Source organism: Podarcis gaigeae, assembly GCF_964106915.1.
Source record: "Podarcis gaigeae genome assembly, chromosome: 14".
Classification (NCBI taxonomy): Eukaryota; Metazoa; Chordata; class Lepidosauria; order Squamata; family Lacertidae; genus Podarcis; species Podarcis gaigeae.
In genome coordinates, this window is record NC_139690.1 from 31,800,774 (window position 1) to 31,821,394 (window position 20,621).

General features: G+C 45.3%; 1 protein-coding gene across 1 annotated transcript; it reads left to right on the plus strand.

Moving 5' to 3' along the window:
* Positions 1-1,415: 1,415 nt before the first annotated feature.
* Positions 1,416-20,280, plus strand: SOX8 (SRY-box transcription factor 8). Its single transcript, XM_083710852.1, has 3 exons — positions 1,416-2,332; positions 14,486-14,724; positions 17,179-20,280. The coding sequence occupies exons 1-3, from the start codon at positions 1,470-1,472 to the stop codon at positions 17,916-17,918; spliced, it is 1,842 nt and encodes a 613-aa protein (XP_083566978.1). The 5' UTR covers positions 1,416-1,469; the 3' UTR covers positions 17,919-20,280.
* Positions 20,281-20,621: the final 341 nt, after the last annotated feature.

Sequence of the window (20,621 nt, forward strand, 5' to 3'; positions counted from 1 at the left end):
TCTTCAAATGGTGGATGTGACATTGGTGGAGGCAGGAGAAACGCCCTGCAAAGAGAAAGGCTGCTCAGCTGAACAGGGCATGGGTGTGTGTGGGGGAAGGCAGATTGCCTAGCCAAGGAGGCAGCAGCCAGGTTCTTCTACCCGTCTCCCCTCCCTTCCCAATACCAATTCTCCAAAAAATGAGTAAAATTAAAATCTTTAGCTATCCAGAGCCTAGACTGCAGGCTCGAGACCTCCACTGACACTTGCTTGGAAGTAAATGACCTTAGAGGAGGCCCTTCCCATAATTTAACCCTCCCACCCCACAATAATGGTCATAATAACTACTAACAGTGATAATTAACAACAGTAATTTTGGGGGGCATAATTATGTGAGAGTGTGGCATACAAATAAACAAATGATTATTATTACCAATTATCAATAATAGCAGCGATAGCATTAACACCATTTGTTTTTTCTACTAATTTTTATTATTAATAACAATAGAAATATAAATTAAAACCATTAGTTGTCAACAACAATAAATGGTAATTGTAATTATTAATAGAGTATTAACAGAAATAACAATTATTATTAACATTTAATTAATAACAACAGTCATTATTAAATTTCATACCATTAAAGTCCATGGTGCTGTGGAGTGTCACCAAAGGCTGCAAACAACAACCTACTCCAGGTCCCTGTCTCCTAGGAGCTTACAGTCTGAATTGTATTAGAAGCCGAGGCAAGGATCCCAGAGTGCGCGATCCCATTCTTCTATATAGCATTTTTAATATTAAAAAGTATATTTGTTTGCTGACTTGGGCTCTCTGAGGAGAAAATCAAATAAATAGATAAATAAATAACTATTTCGGAGAGGGCGGGGATCCATAGTCACAGTTCGCGACGATGAGACCCATTCCCGCCGGCGCCTATAGTTACGTGGAACGTCCTGGCTCAGACGCAGTCTATCTCTGCATGCCAGTAGCTCGGCGGCGGCAGCATCAACTGCAGTCGAGGAAAGCTACCGCCCTCCTGCCTTGCTGCTTGTGGGTTTCCCGGCAGCAGCATCTGCCCGGCCGCGGTGGGAAGCCAAACTTCGGCTGATGTTGCACGTACCTGGCAGGACTTCCCTCGGCTCCTTACGGTCCTCTAATAAGCTCCGCTGTGCGCAGTAAGGGTTACTCGCAGGTAACCGCGCACAGCCTCGCAGCCTGCTTTGTGTTGCAACTGAGGTCTGATCGGAGTTTAGTGTTTAAGCGATTAATTTAGCGTGGCTTTTTTGTGGGGGGGGGGGGCGGAGCAGGAGATGCTGGAGAGAAATATCTTCTGCATGACTGCCCCCACCACCCCGCCAGAGGGAGGCGGTACTCAGGGGGTTAACGGGGAAAGCGCAGCAAAGAAAACCGTCCTCATTTTTGGAAAGCAAAAAAAAAAAAGGGCGGCTGCCTCTTTAAGAAGTCGGAAAGGGTCAAAGCCCCGCCCTCCTATGCAGATGAGACGGTCGGAGGCCGCCAATCGGAAGTGCGGGAGGGGAGGGGCTGCCTCGCCCCGCACTCAAAGAAAGTTGCTGGCCGGCTTCGCCGCTCGGCTTCTACTTGGCGACGTCGGTGGCTGCGAAGAGGACGCGTTTGGAGAGCTCCGCTTTTTGCGCACGGGAGAGTTTAGCGCACCGGGGGGGACTTGCGCGTTTGGCGCTGCTGCGGCTGCCGATTCCGCTCCGGAGGCTCTTACTGCTGCTGCTGCGGCTGGCCCAGCGTCGCTTTTCGCCCGGCAGGCAGCTTGGCGTCGTGCGCCCGGCTGCCTCTCCATCGCGCGCTCCAGGCACCGTGCGCTCCCGGCTGGCCCGTGCCTGGCTCCTGGGCCCCGCTGCTGGGGCGCCCCGCTCTTCCCGGCCGGCTCTACTCGCGCGCCGCCGATGCTGAACATGAGCGAGGAGCACTCCAAAGCCCTGGAGGCGCCGGGCAGCCCCGCGGGCACGGCCAGCTCCATGTCCCACGTGGACTCGGACTCGGACGCGCCGTCGTCGCCCGCTGGCTCGGAGGGAGCCCCGGGGGCGCCCTCGGCTTCTTCGCAACGCCCGGGCGGCGGCCCCAAAGGCGAGCCGGGCGACGTGGACGAGCGCTTCCCGGCGTGCATCCGCGACGCCGTCTCGCAGGTGCTGAAGGGCTACGACTGGAGCCTGGTGCCCATGCCCGTCCGCGGCAACGGGGCGCTGAAAGCCAAGCCGCACGTCAAGCGGCCCATGAACGCCTTCATGGTGTGGGCGCAGGCCGCCCGGCGGAAGCTGGCTGACCAATACCCGCATCTGCACAACGCCGAGCTCAGCAAGACGCTGGGCAAGCTGTGGCGGTGAGTGGCCGGGGCGCGCGGGGCTGGGCTGGGCGGACGGAGCGCAGCAGCCCGCGGTGGGGAGAGAGGTCGCGCCTGCCAGGGAAATACGCGCAGAGAAAGGAAAGGTGACGGCCAGGGACCTTTCACTTTAGAGTTAACGCGCCCCGACGGGAATGAATGGGAGTTACTTCCGAGGAATACGCTCAAGCACATAGTGTGGGATTCCAGTCCGAAACAGATTAATGACAAATTAATTGCATTAGAACACCAGTGGGAGCATTTTTTTTTAAAGCGAGGTTTTAAGATTGGGGTATCCTTCCCTTTTTTCGGGGGAGGAGTGTATGTTACATTTTTTGCTTTCCCCGCAGCACCTGGGCAGCAGATCTCCAACCCATCTTAAAATCGTGTTACTTTTTGGTCCGCTATTGTATTTTAGCTTATCCCTCCCTCTTTTAGCAAAAGGTAGCCCAAGGTGCTCCAGTAAATATAATGTCATGGCAGAGTGGGTTTGAACCCTGTTCTCCCAGTTCCTACTCTGACACACTATTTCTTTATGCTTGCTGTAGTGTGGTTGGAAAACTTTCCAGACATTTAACGGCGTACGGGCAGTGTATGAATTTAAGTACATAAATTAAGACTTTATGGGTATTAAGGCCCCTTTGGAGAGATTAGATGGCGTTCAATTTCTCTCTCCCCAAACCTATCCTTAATGTAGATGGAGTAGGGTTCATTTGAACTCAATTTCATGTTTGTTTTTCTGGATCTCCAGGTTTGAAGAAGGTGAAACATAAACTGGGGGGCGGGGAGAGAAGGCATCTGAGCTTTTCAAAAAATTCCATCAAAAACAACTTATTTCTTCCCAATTAAAATTAGCAGAACTCTCCCCCCCCCCCCCAGCATTTTATGTCCAAAAAAAATTCTGTTGAAGTTTGTGCTGCTTGTAAGAGAGACTGATTAGGAAGTGGGGGAAACGGACTGAAAAAACCAGGGAGGTCATAGGAGTCACTTTTTGTGGGCATTATGGAGTTAGTGATGTCTCTTCCCAAAGGAGCACTGTATGAAACATTTCCTAACCATTCCCAAGTTTCAAATCACCTGGGGTGTCTCTTGCTGTTACAGTGGGGGGCCCAGTAGAGTCTCCAGCAGCTCTTCGGCTGATAAATCCCAAAGTCCGGGAACACCTGGTGGAAATCAAAGGCACAGGCAGCATAATGAGGGACAGCTGGTGTGGAGGGGGGGGGGAGGAGAAAGAAACATCAAGGTTCAAATCAGGGACATTTCTGCTACTTGAAAGGCATGCACTTTAAACCTACCCACCACCAAAGCACCCCCAAATTTCCCCAAACCTCTCAAGGTTGCCTCTTCTGTCTTGGCAGTTCTGATGATTGCTGAGAGCAGTGTGGATCTCACTTGTGCCTCACTGCCTGGGTGGAAAAGCATGTGAGGTGTGCTACGGCATTGCTTTGAAGGCTGCAGTGGCCTCCTAGCAACCTTGAAGCATCCAGCTGTCTGGTTGCGTGGGCGAAAATCCTACTTAGTGGCCCCCCTTTCCTCCCAAATGTTTCTCTCCCAAAGCATTGCACACTTTGGAGGGCTATCCCCCCCCCCACCAGTAAATGTGATATTAAAAGGGCACACTCCTCAGAGCTGTGAAGGGCCCACTATTCAAATATTCTTATTTTTCTTTAGAGGCTTTGGGAATTGGGTATGATTTAGTTCAATGTACGGGTGCCCAATGGGTTATTTCTTGGCTCTGCCAGTTTTTCTCCTCCTGTTTCGGAAGAAATAGCTATCAATCTATTACTTATTTCCTATTATTTATTTAAAAATTCAAAACTTTAATTAGTGCCAGTAATGTGTGAACAGGATGCGGGCCAAACCCAGACTGGCTCAGTGAAGTCTGCCCTGACAGGCAGCAGCACTCCAGGGTTTTGGGAATACTCCTTTGCATTTTTTAAAGACCCATTTCATTGCCTCTTCATAAGGAATAGAAGAGCGCCGTTTTCATGTCAAAACCAAGAATCTCGTGTAACCTTCGTAGGCTGACATATTTCATCTGCAGGTCTGTGCCTGTAAAGCATATGCCTAACAATTCTGTTGGTTTTTACGAGGTGCCACAGGAGTTTGTTTTGTCTCTTGGTTAGTGTCTATTTTCCTCTCAAGGATGGCAGTGCTACCCTTGACACCTTTGTGGGTGTGAGAGTGAATCTGTTGACATTTCCATGTGGTATTTTCAGACCAAGTCTACTTCTGTTAGGGTTTGCTCATAAGAGGCGTTGGGTTGTTCCGAAGCCTGTGCTTCGGAAAACGAAAGCCATAGGAAGCGGACTTATATTGTTTCAGACTGTTTGGTCCACCTAGTTCAGTATTGTCTATGCTGTCAAGGGTTTCAGAAATAATTCCCTTCCAGCCCTACCTGGGGATTGAACCGAGGACCTTTTACATGAAAAACAGATGCTTATCCACTGAGCTATGGCCCGTTTCCCATTTGGACATTGGGTGTGTGGCAACAGGGTAAAGTTGTGTTAAAGCTACTGCATTTTCCTTTAGGCTCCTGGACTACTAAACTTGGACCCTTAGTTAGAAATGTCAACACTTTAAAAAAAAAGGTTTTAATGATACCTTCATGTAACCAATTACCGTATTTTTCGCTCTATAAGACGCACCAGACCACAAGACGCACCTAGTTTTTGGAGGAGGAAAACAAGAAAAAAAATATTCTGAATCTCAGAAGCCGGAACAGCAAGAGTGATCGCTGCGCAGTGAAAGCAGCAATCCCTCTTGCTGTTTTGGCTTCTGGGGTAGCTGCGCAGCCTGCATTTGCTCCATAAGACGCACAAACATTTCCCCTTACTTTTTAGGAGGGAAAAGTGAGTCTTATAGAACAAAAAATATGGTACTTTGAAGGAATAACAAATATAAATCCTGAATGAAAAATGCAACTGGTACCACCTCCCAGCGCCACATTTTTTAATTTTTTAAAAAAACCTTACTTGCATTATTATTAATGTAAATAATAAATTCACTATTCTTTGATGGTACTAGTACAGAGCAGTCTCAACTCTCTCCTTTCACTTTGAAGGGATAAGGAAATGGGGGAGAAGGTCCCCCCCCCATTCCGTAGCCACTGAACTTAATGATAGTAGAATCATAAAATTGATCATCTAGTCCCACAATGCGTTCTCTCCAGGTTGTAATAATCAAATTGACTGTGCCGTATTTATTGCATGCGGTTTTAAGGCTGTGGCAAAGGGTCCAAAAGAAGTAGAATGCCTGCAGCAAATACATGAAGCAGCAGCGACTGACCTGGCCAGTCCTCGTGGAATATCAAACTGCGTAGCAAAAATAAATCGTGCCAGCAGTAACTGTTGACTTGGCTTTGTCAGATTAGTGAACCACCTTTGCAATCTGCCAGCGCTTTCCTTCTAGATTACTTGCTCATGTTTTCTCAGTAGCTGCTGCAAAGAATGTAATTTGATAAGATGGTAATACTACAACATAGTACTGATACAGTCCATTTCAAGTGTGGTGCCTATATTATCTCTGCATTAATCTTTGCCACAGCTGCATAAGGTAGTCCAGTATTATTATTCCCATATTGCAGAGGCTGTGGCTGAGAGAATAGTGGCTTGCCCAAGAAATCTCCCTACTGAGTTTATTATGACTCAAGTGAAATTTCATCGAGGGTTCTTTGTCGCTCACAGCTCATTCCTTTAACAATTGCCTGTGCTGTGAGCCCCACCAGACTGGTGATCTTCAGCATGCCGATGACTCAACAGTAGTGCATTAGTGGTGGTTAAATACTGGACCATCCAAGCGTCATTTTGCTGTAGCAGTAGCTCTGTGATGGCTCCCCAGTTTTATTGCACTCTTGCATTATAGCGCAGCAAAAGCAGGAGACACGCCCTGAGACATTTGTGGCATAAAAAGTTACAGGATTTCAGGAGGAAGCTACAGAGTATGCGCAGATTGGAAACACAGCAGTGCATCTGCCCCAAGACTTTTGCGGGCACAAACAGCATTGAAAGTGCGATCACATGCAGTGTAACTGGCCTAGTGTCGTCAATGTTAAATGAAAAGGACATCTGTCTGCATTTGATTCATGTGCTGGGCACCGTTTCTGGGATAGTTGCATGATCAACATATGTGCTTGGAGTCTAGTGTAAGAGGTGGAGGGGATACCATGAGTCATTTAGTCCAGCCCCTTTTCATAAGGCTGGAAATCTATAACATCATTGTCAGAAGCTAACCCTTTTTGTCCTTGGAAGGGGATTGTGATTTTTGCCTTTTTCCGAGCTGTTCTGCTTAATATTCCCTCTGAGGCTAAAGCTCCCCTTACATCAAAGTAGGTACCAGTGAATATAGTGGAGCCAGTCCACAAGCATATATTCCTGAGGGATAGCTTGGTTGGTAGAGCATGAAACTCTTAATCCCAGGGTTCTGGGTTCAAGCCCCATATTGGGTGAAAGATCCCTGCAGATCCCTGCAGTTAGACTAGATGATCCTCTTGGTCCCTTCCAATTCTGTGAATGAGGTCACCATGCACACCCATCTCCCCAAAAGGGACATGCTGTCGCTCCTTGTTTTAGGATTGAGTCACTCATCAGATGGGCTGTGTGTGTAAATGGATCATCCCACTTCTGATACCACATACGACTTTCCCTTCAGTTTTGACACGGGATGGTTCCCAGTGGAGCTAGTTTGCACCTTGGCTGTCAGCAGGCAAGGCATCCAATCATTTTTACCTAAGTGCATGTGAATTATTGGCCTCTGTTTCCAGGATGCCTTTAAAATACTCCTTGTCAACAAGTTGGGAAGTTTGACTTAGTAGCCTAGAGCAGCCAAGTACACTGATGCACCCGATCAACTGACAGCCTTATTATTTTAGCTCTTTTTTAAAACAACAGCAACAAGATTATTGCTCAGAGCAGGGCGGGCACAGCTGAAAGCAATGCAACACACCCCTGGAGCTTTAGGGAGTAGCCTCTTAGTGTCTCTCCTATTCGACCAGCTGGATTTGCATGGATGCATTTATGCAATGCTTGGCTACAATGTGCTCTGACGTATAATGAGTTTAAAACCTTTGCGGAATAGTTGTGTGTGCTCGATCCAGAACCGAAAAGATGCAGTGTTAAGGTTGGTGGCATAATACTACATAACAGTGCCATCTGATGCAAGTTTGCTCGGAAGGTGTACATTGTTAAAGAGCTATGTTCAGTGGGGCCTCTTTCCTAGGACTGCAGTTTCAGTATGTTCCCAGTAAGCACATGTACCTGAGCAGGGAGTGGGCCACAAATGGAGAAGCCATGGTATTGAAACCCGCTCTTTCCTGTTCAAAGCACCAATAATGTGTGCGTCCAAAGACTTACGCACAGTCCGTGTTTATAGCAAAGGGTTTGGAGTTGTTGTTCACATCCCTGTTCAGTGCTGCAGCTCAGCGGCTGATGGTGGACTGGTCACTCTCTCAGCCTAGCTTATGGTATGGAAGATAGAGCGACCAGGATGCTGTTGCACACTGCCCCATGATAGCTGCAGACAAGGTGAAAGAGTATATGAAATATCCCCCCACTGCAATCCTATATATCACTGTTTTGATTTATGCCCCGCTGAGGCAAATGGACCTTACTCCCAGGTAAATGAGTCTAGGATCATGGCCTCATTCTCGCGGAATCAGGAAGAAAAGTAATATTTGGATGGAAAGGACAAAAATTGAGCACTGTTCCTTTTAGATCAGAGCTGGGCAGAAAGTAGATCAGGGTCTGTTGGTTGAACTGGGGTGAACTGAAGATGTCATGGATTTCTGGCTTCCAGGGAATGGACCATAGGTTAATTGTAGAGGATCTCCCTTGCATGCAGAAGGTGTCAGGTTCAATCTCTGGCATCTCTAGGTAGAGCTGTGAGATACTCGCTGTCTAAAAACCTTGGGCAGCTGCTGCCAGTCAGTGTAGACAATACTGAGCTAGATGAACGGAGGGTGTGACTTGGTATTAGGCAGTTTCCTATCCATCTTAATATCTTCTAATTGTTTAAACAATGGCAACCACAGAGTTACTCTTCTCTTAAACTATGCTGCTGAAATGATGAAAGCTGTATGTGTTCAATAGGAATGGCTTTTTGGTTTGGGAGGAATGTGAGCACAGGTCAGTTTTGGTACTCAAAACCGAATTCCTGGGCTCATAATTCTTTTATTTTCAGTAAATGTCTTGAGCATCTGGCTCCAGTTGATAGAGCTCTGGGTTCTAGCAAAACACTCTGAGTAGCTCCCGCAAGCATGAAGTCTGCTCACTTCTGCTATAAGGTATTAAAGCGTAGCCAGGGAAAGCTCTTAATATGCACTCTTTTTTGTTTTTGCGTTTGCAGTTTAATCTTAAGCATATCCAAGGTGAAATCTGTGCCTTTGAACATTGCTGTGAATCTTTGCCTCTCCCTGTGGAACCTGAAATGGCACTCCTGCTTCAGCTCCCAGGTTAATTTAATGGGTGAGGTGGTTGCCACATTGAACTTTTCTGCCCTTGGCACCAGAACCTCTTCTGCTGCCAGCTGTGACTATTTGTAATCTATTGGCAACAGTTTGCAGTCCAGTGAAATTCACTGATAATTAATGGTCACTTCTAGCATCAGTAGCTCCTGAGCTGTATGACTTACTCGCTAAAGCAATTTGCAGTCGCGTAACTTTTCCTCTTCCAGTTTGCAACCCCCCAACCTTTAAACGAAGAGTCTGTTTTTAACCTTCCGCTGATCCCAAATGAATTTTTTTTTTAAAAAAAACAGCATTTTGGTCTAGTGCCAAACATGTCAAGGTTCCTCTAGAAGAACCGAATTATTTCCTGAGGCTTGGGAGCCTGGAGCCTTTCGGCTGCTGCAATCGTCTCTCATAACAGGAACCATTTCTTTATTTTTTTGTTCTGCACACAGTTGTGTTTCTGTTTATCCAGGTGAATCTCAAGCCAATCTTCTGGGACAGTGGGGACCTGGTCCCCTAACTAGGGAATGTCCAGTATCCCAGTAACTGATTAGTGTTATCCAAGGACGCCAGAATGTAGGAGCAGAAATTGCTGTTTGTAAACAGAGCAGAGCACGGGAAAGGGGATTTGAGAGGGGGATATGGGAGGTTTGTTTGGCTCCTGGTGTTGGGGTGTGCGGTTTCAGATTTCCATTCCATCTTACTTCTTTCTCTCCTGTTTAAAAGCAGTGGCGGCACCGGAAAAACATTCTTGGAGGGCACAGAAAAGGACAAATTATATTTCCAGGTGGGCGAGAGAGAAAAACGATAGCTTATGTCAATGATAGGAGTTCAGCATTCAGGACACTTGCCCCTCTGCCCCCTTTGGGCACCCCCTGTGTTTTAAGGTGGCAGAAGCTCAAGGGCATGGCATCTCCTCTCCACACAAAAGAACCCAAATCCAATCTCCAGCAGCATCTCCAGGGAGGGCTGGGAATGTCCTTGTGCCTGAATCCTTGGAGGACTGCTGCCAGGCGCTGTAAAGGTAAAGGGAGGGACCCCTGACCATTAGGTCTGGGCATGGCCGACTTTGGGGTTGCGGTGCTCATCTCGCTTTATTGGCCGAGGGAGCCGCCATACAGCTTCTGGGTCATGTGGCCAGCATGACTAAGCCACTTCTGGCAAACCAGAGCAGCGCACAGAAACACCGTTTACCTTTCTACAGGAGCAGTACCTATTTATCTACTTGCACTTCGTGCTTTCGAACTGCTAGGTTGGCAGGAGCAGGGACCGAGCAACGGGAGCTCACCCCGTTGTGGGGATTCAAACCGCCGACCTTCTGATCGGCAAGCCCTAGGCTCTGTGGTTTAACCTACAGCGCCACCCGTGTCCCTGCCAGGCGTTGTAGACAGTACTAAATTGGATGGACTAGCAATCTGACTCTGTATAAGGCAGCTTGTTCTGTTCCTTGAAAAAAATAAAAATTGCCGGCCTCTCACAACTGCGGAAAATGGCTTTTTGCTGCAGAGAACTTGATTTTCGAAAGGAGACCAGGCCAACTCTACAATTCTATGATTCTCTTGCCTGTCCTCCCTTTTGGTAATAGCCGGTTGCCAGTGAAAACAGCAAGTCTATTGAGCCCCTGGATCTGATGTGATGTGGCGCATTGGCTGGATGAGGATTGTTGGTTGTATAAGCACGAATTTAAATTGCTCGTGCGTTTGTGGTGCTTTAGAAATAACGAGTGACGTACAAGATTAGTCGTACTTGGAGCTAGACCCATTGAAATGAAAGGAGTTAAGTAAGTTTAGTTTATTGATTTGGGTAGTCTGACTTAGCTGGATATCACACAAGTGTCTGGGCTCATATTATTTAGCAGTATCTTCCCTTTGTTTAAGCCTTTCATAGTTAAATGGAATTTCCCCGTATAAACATATGGAAATTAAATGTGTGGCATATGCTTTGCCTGTTATCTTTTATTTGTCTCCTGCAAATATTATCAAGTAGTTTCCTGGAAAGATTTGCAAAAATAAAAATTGTCACTTCCTCTGCATACTCTGGGTTGTAGCCAATGCCAGCCCTCCTCAGAGTAGATGCATTGAAATTAATGGACGTTGCTAAATTAAGTTCAGTAGAACTTGGTTGGGTATAACCCTTGGTGTTCGCTAAGAGCTAATAGTGTTCTAACAGTGCAATGCTATGCACACACATATACCTGGGAATAAGTCTGGTTGAAAGCAGTGAGCTTTACTTCTGAGTAGTGATACCTAAGATTGTGCTGTTTGAACTTTGTGGTTCAGGGTCCGTGTTTTCCCGTGAATTGTTAAAAGTTCTATGGATCAAAAGTTTGGTAGAAGAGGCAGGGGAGAGATGCCTGTGCAATGGGGAGAAGGGGGTACAGGGACAGGAAAATGCTAGCAGGTGCAAAGGAAGGGCTTTAAAAATCATCATCATCATCATTTGCTCAAGCTGACCATTACAGTGGTACCTCGGGTTAAGTATTTAATTCGTTCCAGAGGTCCGTTCTTAACTTGAAACTGTTCTTAACCTAAAGCACCACTTTAGCTAATAGGGCCTCCTGCTGCCGCTGCGTCACCGGAGCACGATTTCTGTTCTCAACCTGAAGCAAAGTTCTTAACCCGAGGTGCTATTTCTGGGTTAGCGGAGTCTGTAACCTGAAGTGTATGTAATCTGAAGTGTATGTAACCCGAGGTACCACTGTATTTAGTTTGCAAGTCCTCTTGTCAGCTAAGAGAGTATTAGAGACTTTGAAATGGTGTAAGCCTCCTATATGGAACAGACGAGCATGTATGGAGACCAAATGCAGGAGAGCTGCAACGATAAAATTAAAACTCAGGGGATGGAGGAAGGTGGTGGCTGTTGTAACCTGGTTTGTGTTGGTGCTTAAATATGCGTGTCCCAAACCCACCCTTTTCACTGCTGTAGGGTAACATTTTGGTATGGCTACTTTGCTTTTCCCTTCTTCCTCAAATCCTCCCCCAAACTGTTTCTCCCCCACCCCTCTGCCTTCATCTCTCTGTAATCTCTCCTCCTGGAGTCTGGAGGGAAGGCTAAGGACTCTTAAAAACAAAACCTTGGGCTCCTCTCTGACTCGCGGCTCCCAGCCGCTGAATGCAAATCTTTTTTCCCAAACTGCGCAGTCGAACAGTGTGATTAATGCCACCACAACAACAGCGGTTTTAAATTGAAGTTACCTGCCAAACCCACAAGGGCAGCTTATGAGGGGGACAGTATATGGGTCCCATTTTTCCCTGTAAAAAGGTGAGGGTCAAACCAACAGCTACAACATGGGAGTGCAAGCAAGGCTGTGTGGTGATCAGGATCTAATACATTTTAATTGTATTGGTTTAAGTGGAAACACTAGAATAGAAGTCTTTTTTATGAAGTATCAGTTGGCAGTAATAGCAATAGGAATAATAAAGATATAGCAGTCCATCCTCTGATGTTTTCTCCTAAGTAAATGCTACTTAAGATTATTTATATGCTGATTTCCCACAAACATTCAGTAGGACTCGTTCTTCCAAATAAGTGTGCAACAGATTGTATTTTTACTGTGGGATCCTATACACGTCTACTCAAAGGTAGATTTAATTGAGTCCCATGTAGCTTTCTCCATGCTAAATGGATTTAGGATTGCAACCTGAACAAGTTTACACTGAAATTGCACTCGTCTTCTCTGCCTGGAAAGTTTGCTTGATGGATATAAAATAATGTAAAACGAGAAGGGTAGAGTGACTAGAGAAGAAGAAAAAACCAACATTTTGTATATTGTTGTGGTTCAGGATTTCTGAAACTTGTAACAAAGATTAAAGAATACATTCCAAAGATTTGGAAATACTCGAAAGACTCGCCTGTAAAATAATGTTTAACTTGGGTATTGTTCGTTGCAGTGATGGGAAATCTGATCTGTTATATACAACTGGTAGGAGCTGTATATAATTTCATTAAACCCTTTTTAATGGAAAACTGGATTCTGTTCAGGAGCAGAAAGTCGGTGTTGAGTTCCAAATTATATGTGGTTATTTATATAGATAATTGCTATACTGCTGTTTGCGCAGACAAAAATAATTAACAAAATCATAAATTAACACATGTAGCAAATCACTAAAGAATATTTACTGATAGCAAGATCAGGACTGATCAGTGTCTCCTCCTTCAAAAGCATGCTGAAAACAATGTGTCAATCAGCCACCTGAAAGCATAAAGAGGTTGGGGCCCCCCAGACCGAGGTCCTACCTTAGTAGGAAATTCAAACACAAGGAGCCACCATTGGAAAGGCCATGCCCCATGCCTTCATGCCATGTTCATCATACTGAGGAGGAATCCTCAGAAGGGCCTCATGAAGTGAAGGCAGAATTCAGCTGAAGCTGAACATTCAAGTCTTACAAATTTCACATGAGAGTAAAGCAGAATGTCAAAGCTCTCCAACTGGAATTTTCTGCTTTGAGTGGTTTTTTCCGGAGTTTCTATATAGTCCTATACACATTTATCTGAAAATAAACCTTGAACTTAACGGGAGTAGACATGCATAGTATTGTTCTGTTCTAACTCACTTTGAAATATCTGTTAAACATCTAAATTTTTAACTTTTGAAAAATTTTACTAAAACACATGAAAACAATTTCCTGTTAAATATGAAGCCCATGTTGTGATGTGATATCTGGGAATGGGGAAGAAATTCAGTCCAATCTGCAATTAAACGCAAACCTACCTTATTTGCATTTTTCTGAAGTAATACACAAATTGAAACAGCCGTCCTTCAAAATTTGTACTTTTTTTCTGGATTTTGCAATACAGTCCTCCAGCCAAATAATGAGTATAAAAATACACAAAATGTGAATAAAATGCATATGTTAAAATAATTTAAAAAAGCACATTGTATTAGGGGGAAATTGGTTTGCAAAAATGCATATATTAAACAGAATTGCATGCAAACATGTACATGGGGGGGATGCACTAAAATAATGAATTTTCATGAATACTTTTTTTTTAATTGCAAACTGATGTAGAAAATTGAATTTTAAGACTGGAAAAATGATGTGGTAGCATTCTCCAGTAAGAGAAATGCTCTCCTTACTTGCACTGGGGCACAAGTGTGACCTTTGACTTAGCTTTCCAGACCAACACACATGAGACATGTATTGCGTAAATCAGGGGTCAGCAAACGTTTTCAGTGGGGGCTGGTCCATGTCCCTCAGACCTTGTGGGAGACTGGACTATATTTTTTTTGGGGGGGGGAGGGAATGAACGAATTCCTATACCCCACAAATAATCCAGAGATGCATTTTAAATAAAAGCACACATTCTGCTCATGTAAAAACACCAGGCAGGCCCCACAAATAACCCAGAGATGCATTTTAAATAAAAGGACACATTCTGCTCATGTAAAAACACCCTGATTCCTGGACCATCCGCGGGCCAGATTTAGAAGGCAGTTGGGCCAGATCCGCCCCCAGGCCTTACTTTGCCTACTCATGGCGTAAAGAGATTGTTGTTGTTTAGTCATTTAGTCGTGTCCGACTCTTCGTGACCCCATGGACCAGAGCACGCCAGGCACTCCTGTCTTCCACTGCCTCCCGCAGTTTGGTCAAACTTATGCTGGTAGCTTCGAGAACGAGAAGCTCTCGAAGTAAAGAAATTAGATTGCAGTAATCTAGTTTTCGAACGGAAGCAATGATTTTAATCTCTCTTTTTTTTCTCTCCAAAAGTTTGCTAAGTGAAAGTGAGAAGCGTCCCTTTGTCGAAGAAGCCGAGCGCTTGCGAGTCCAGCACAAGAAGGACCACCCAGACTATAAATATCAGCCACGCAGGAGGAAAAGCGTCAAGGCAGGCCAAAGCGATTCTGATTCGGGAGCCGAATTGAGTCATCACAGTGGGAACCAGATCTACAAAGCAGACACTGGTCTGGGATCCATGAGCGAAACTCACCACCACAGTGACCACGCAGGTAAGGAAAGGGGAGGGCGACAGATTTATAATGGGAAACACCAAGAGGGCTGCAAAAGTCACTCAAGATGTAATTGTTCACAATGTATAACAGTAAAACAATTTATAGACACAATGCTAAAATGCAGTATATAGTTTAAAAAATGAAAGGCCATGTGCCATTTCACCTTTTTTCAAATGCTCTTCCCAGTTGCCAAGCAATTAAGTTACATCTACCACATACATTTAAAGGAAATAGCTTCCCTGAAAGAATCCTGGGAACTGTAGTTTAAGGGGTCTGGGAATTGTAACCCTCAGAATGTTAAGCTACAGTTTCCAGGATTATGGGGGGGGGGCGTGCCTTGACCTTTTAGAGTGGTAGCGCAGTGCAGTGCTTTCAGTGTCTGGTGTGGCTGTGTCCTTAGAGAAAACAACATCTAAACATAATGACAGGATACAGTTTCCTTAAAAGGGAAGGGATCTAGCTACAGTTTAGAGAATCTTTTTTGGATCAATCCCTAGCATCCTCAGATTGGACAGGGAACGTTTTGGATTATATGTGGTCTCTCCTGTTCTCCCTTTGCCAGTGGACTTTATAAAGGGAGAACCCAACCCATTCCTCACTCTCCCTTCTACACTCCTGTCTCTTGCCCAACACTTCCTTGCAACCCCCCGCCCCCCGCAGGGATTCCCTTCACAGCTCTCCGTTCTTTGCTGCTGTTCCTACTCAGTGGCGCTGTCAGTGCAGCTCTTTGGGCAAACATCCAGGGCACCTCTCAGCACAATGGGAAGGAGGGTCCCCCAAGGCAGCAAAGTGAGACCTGACCACATTTTGAAGTGAGCATCAAAAGAGCCTCTTGGTCTCACAGAGGTCAACCAGATGTCCCACTGGGAAGCCATCTGCAAGCCTGGGGAACTTGGAGCCCTCCAGATGTTATTGAATTCCAACTCTCATTGTCCCAGGGCTGTCAGATATTTTTGCTGAAAACCACCGGTCATCAGAAAAATTACAGATAGTTATATTGCGAAGTACGTTTTCGCATCAGTGGTTCCCCATGTCAAGCAGTAAAATCTCCTGTGGTATGTTGGGCTGCTAAAACAGGCACAGAAGCCTTGCATAATTTTCTCCCATTTATCAGCAGGCAACATATTTTGTTCCATAATATTCAGAACAGGGAAACTGTCTGAAGAATCCCTTGGAGAAATCACTCCCTGGAGAATTGTGTGGGGAGCGATAAAATTCTCACCGCAGAATAGTTTCCACCTCTGCCTGGCTGCAAGTAACATCAGTGTTGACGGACAGATATTCTAGCATGTCTCCCATCTAAATACGGAGGAGACATAGTTTGAAATCTCAAGGTTGTGGGTGCCTTCCATGTTGCATCAACCAATAATTAGACATAAATAATCTGGAAGGCCATAATCAAATTTCACAGAATAAGAATAATAATAAATTAAGTTGCATAGTTTGGAGATGATTCTATTGGCTGAGGTTGGTGGGTGCTGGAGTGTGACAACATCTTGGAAGATGGGAAAGTTTGCCCACCCCAATCTAAAGCATTCAGTGCCCTCCCCCCCCCCCGAATCTAGCATCTAAAATTACCCAACCATACCACTGCCCACTCCAGACTTAATCATGTATTAAATATCTACCCTGCCTTTCCAAAGGAGCCCAGGGTGACAAACATCAAAATGTTAAAACAATACATAAACATACTTAAAATGCATAAAAGCCAGCTAATTTTTTTCCAAAGCAATTAAAGAAAAACATTTCAAAACATTTAGAGCATCTAAAAGTGTTTCAAAGTGATCACATGCCCCTCAAAGTTACTGATTTCAAGGTTGCCATGGCCAGCATATGTCAGCCATCTGATGCCTGGGTAATATGTGTCAGAGCATCAGAGGTTACCCCAGGAATCTTGTCTCGATGCTGAGCCCAGGGAAGAGTGCTTGTTCTATCATTTTGGGGGACTGTGTGTGCTTCCATATCTATGGAGAACTTTCACATGTGACTGCCCCATTCATTGCAGTGAAAGAAAAAGACGACCACAAACCAGCGTAACTCTGCATTTCGGCATCTGCATTCCATGCAGGGCCCACTCCTTTGCATCGCTACTTAAAGAGAGTCTTTGGTAGCTAGGAGAAATTATAGATCAGCAAAATGGGGGAGAAGGTTGGTGTTTGGCAGTCCCAACTCTAGCCTTCACTACAACTGCTTTTAAGCTACGGCAAGAGATCAGATTGTGGATCTCTGACTTATTTGTCTGGTTTGACCCCTCAGTCAACCAGCTAGCCCCCTCTGGTTGGTATAGACCAGAGTGGGGAGCCTCCAGATGTTTCTGAACTCCCGAGATTCTGTGTGATCCCTGTTTTCCTTTGGGTCCGATGTTGGCGCCAAGTGACCACTAACCCAAGACGCTTGAAACGGCTTGTTCTGAACAGTGCTCACATGGCTTGAAATGTGCTTTGTCTCCAGGGCAGACCCACGGGCCCCCTACCCCGCCCACCACCCCCAAGACGGACCTCCACCACGGGGGCAAGCAGGAGATGAAGCATGAGGGGCGCCGCCTAGTCGAGAGCGGCCGGCAGAACATCGATTTCAGCAACGTCGACATCTCTGAGCTGAGCAGCGAGGTGATCAACAACATGGAGACCTTTGACGTCCACGAGTTTGACCAGTACTTGCCGCTCAACGGCCACTCTGCCATGCCGCCTGACCACGGGCAGAACTCTGCGGCAGGGTCTTACGGGCCCGCCTACCCCCACCCGACCGGCGGCAGCGGGGCTGGAGCCCCCCAGGTTTGGACTCACAAGAGCCCTCCCACCACCTCGCCTCCCTCCAACGAAAGTGGGCAGCAGAGGCCCCACATCAAGACAGAGCAGCTGAGCCCTAGCCACTACAGTGAGCAGTCCCACAGCTCCCCGACTCACTCCGACTACGGCTCCTACACTGCCCAGGCGTGTGCCACTACTGTGTCCTCTGCCACGGCCACGGCCTCTTTCTCCAGTTCCCAGTGCGACTACACAGATCTCCAAAGCTCCAACTACTACAACCCGTACCCCGGATACGCTTCCAGCCTCTACCAGTACCCATACTTCCACTCCTCGCGCCGGCCGTATGCCACCCCGATCCTCAACAGCTTGTCCATCCCTCCTTCGCACAGCCCCACCGCGAACTGGGACCAGCCGGTCTACACAACTCTGACAAGGCCTTGAGAAGGACGGAAGGAGTTGTTGAAGACCTGAGGTCTTCCCTGGACCCCCTCCCCCCCAAAAAAAGTATGCACTACACAAGTTCAGAAATGGAATGAAGAAGGCGCAGCCCATGAAAGGAGCACCCCCATTTCCCCTGTCCCAAGTGCCTCCTGTTCTTCTGTAATGACTTGGCCATCTGCTCCAAAACCCTTTTGAAAAGTTTCCAGAAGACAAGAGTTCTATTTTCTTTATTAATAATAATAATAATTAATAATAATTAATAAAGCATCTGGACTGATGGTTTCCTTTGAATACATGAAGGACAGTATATTCTAACTCCTCTGTGAGGACTTAAAAGAGAAGTGCCACAATTCGTACGCAGGACAGTGCAAAGTTAACAAGGAGACGACAAAGGCATTCCGGGGTCTATTGCAATGTGAGGATGAGTCGGCCTTGGCGCACAGAACCCACCTAGATTTTAAAAATCCTAATCATTTAATAATATTGAGGGACCACTCGAGAATCTTTTGGGACCTACCAACCAACTAATGTCAGAATTCCTTTGATTTGTAATCAAGAGTTCTTCTAAGCAAGGTTTGGCTGTAATTAACATTTTTGTTCAGAAGCTTAAAAAAAAAGTATGTTAAGCTCAGAAAAAAGTGTCTTTTTGTCATTGTTTTGGGGTAAATCTGTTAAATATGTATTTATGTTCTGTGTAATTTTGTCTTTTTTTAATTAATGAAGTAATTCTGTGCAAGAAGTAGATTTTTTTTTAAAAAAAGAGATTTTAAGGAGCATAAACTAGTGGAGAAAAGATGGTTTTCCTGCTCCTTAAAAAGAAGGTGGTGCAGTGCTTTGGTTCAGCCAGTCTTAAAAGCAAATCTGAAATACTTCTCAAAATAATTAAAGTGGTTATGGAAGGATATTATGGAAGGGAAGTGATGGATTAATTTTCAGGGGGAGCAGGGAGCAAAAGAATCATTACTGGTGGTGTTTCCTTATAATTTGTTCAGGAGGAGTTATTATAACATTTATACTAAGTTATAAATAACATATATTTACTTCTGACTGTGTCGGGCCAGAAATGAGGTTCATCAGGTCTAGGATTCTATTAATGAAAGAAACTAGCCAGCTGCTGCTGGGAGCTGATAAAACAACGATCTCAATGTCCTTCTCTGGGATTCCTCCTAAACACCTATTATTGGGTTGGACTCGATGACCCTAAGATCCCTTCTACAGTTCTATGATTCTAATTAACAGGTAGACTTTTTCTGATTATGGTGCTTCTCTTTTGCCATTGGGGCTTATAGTCCCTGAGAGCTCCAGCCCTCCATGAATTGGTCGCTATCTTTTCCTGTCCCCCAAAAGCCACTGAGGCTCATGGCAGTACCCTCTCCATCTCATGAGGTCGAGAATCCTAAAAAGACAATTATCGGTTGTATGAAGGAACACTGAGCCTTTTGCCAATGGGATCCAAAGGACGGTAACCCCCTCCCGAAGGTCCAGTATTACGGGAGAGGGAGGAAACTCCATAGGACTGGTCCTGGAATGATCAACAATTGTGTCTCGAGAGTCTCTTAAAACAAAAATATTGACAGGGTTTAACCAGTTCCTAGTTACGGTTTTTCATGCCTATTCCTTCCTGGAAATGGTTAAAAACAGGCCAAATGTTAGTTTGGAAGAGCTCCCTTCTCTCTCCAGCATGAATGTGGAAAAAGGAAAATGGCAATAAGCATACCCTCCCCATGCCAATTAGTTTCAACATATTAAATTAAATTTGAAGGCATCATTGGCTTTTGGGACTGTGCTGGGAGCACAGCTCGTTCTTGAGAAATTACATTTTAAGCAGAAGTTACAGATTGAGTTTCACTTTAATGTTGCCTATTTAGGGACCAGATGTCATCCTTCAAAGCTGTGAAAATAAAAAACGTTCTCCACTATATTTTGGTTAGTTTTTTAGATGTAGACTAATATTTCGTTGATGTTTTGTTCCATTGTATGCTGAGCATATAATAACCATCCAACTCTAATGGTAACGTTGTGCCTTTTAAAAGAAAACTTTATAAATCTTTAAAACTTTCAGAGGTTATCTTATCTTTTCTACGTTTTCATATTCTTGGGGGTTTTTGTTTTTGTTTCCGTTTTGCTGAAAGGTGTTTCTTCTACTTTCTTTTCTTTCTTTTTTGCATATTGCCTTTTGGGAATTTGGGGGGAGGTGGGAAAACAAAGCGGGGAGGGGCAGCAGCAGCTCCTTATGCAATCTATTTTTCTGTAAAGTTTGAAGGTCGTCTGTTGTTATCTGTTCTGTTCACTAGCTTTTGACTAAGTACTGCTAACTTTTGTACAGGTCCATTTGATAAAATTAAAAAAAAAATGCCTTTTATCCAGCAGTCGCTGATATATTCATTGAAAAAAGATATCCGTTTGTGCATGGGACGTTCCCATGGGAATAGGAAATGAAAGGCTCTTCTACGCCCCCCCTCCAAGCACTGTGGGGTGCTCTTTCCATTTAAATTGCGTGCAAGGTAACCCTTGGGTGACAGGGCTGTCTTCTGGGGGCGGGGCTCATTGGGGGCATAGATTGACACTAAGGTTTAATTTCTGACATACATTCCAGATTATGCTTTTAAAAAATTAAGAGCACTTGGACTTAATGTTGGGTTTCGAATCTCAAAGGGAAGCCACTCGGTTACCTAATTTTGTAACGGTTGAGGTGCATCAAAC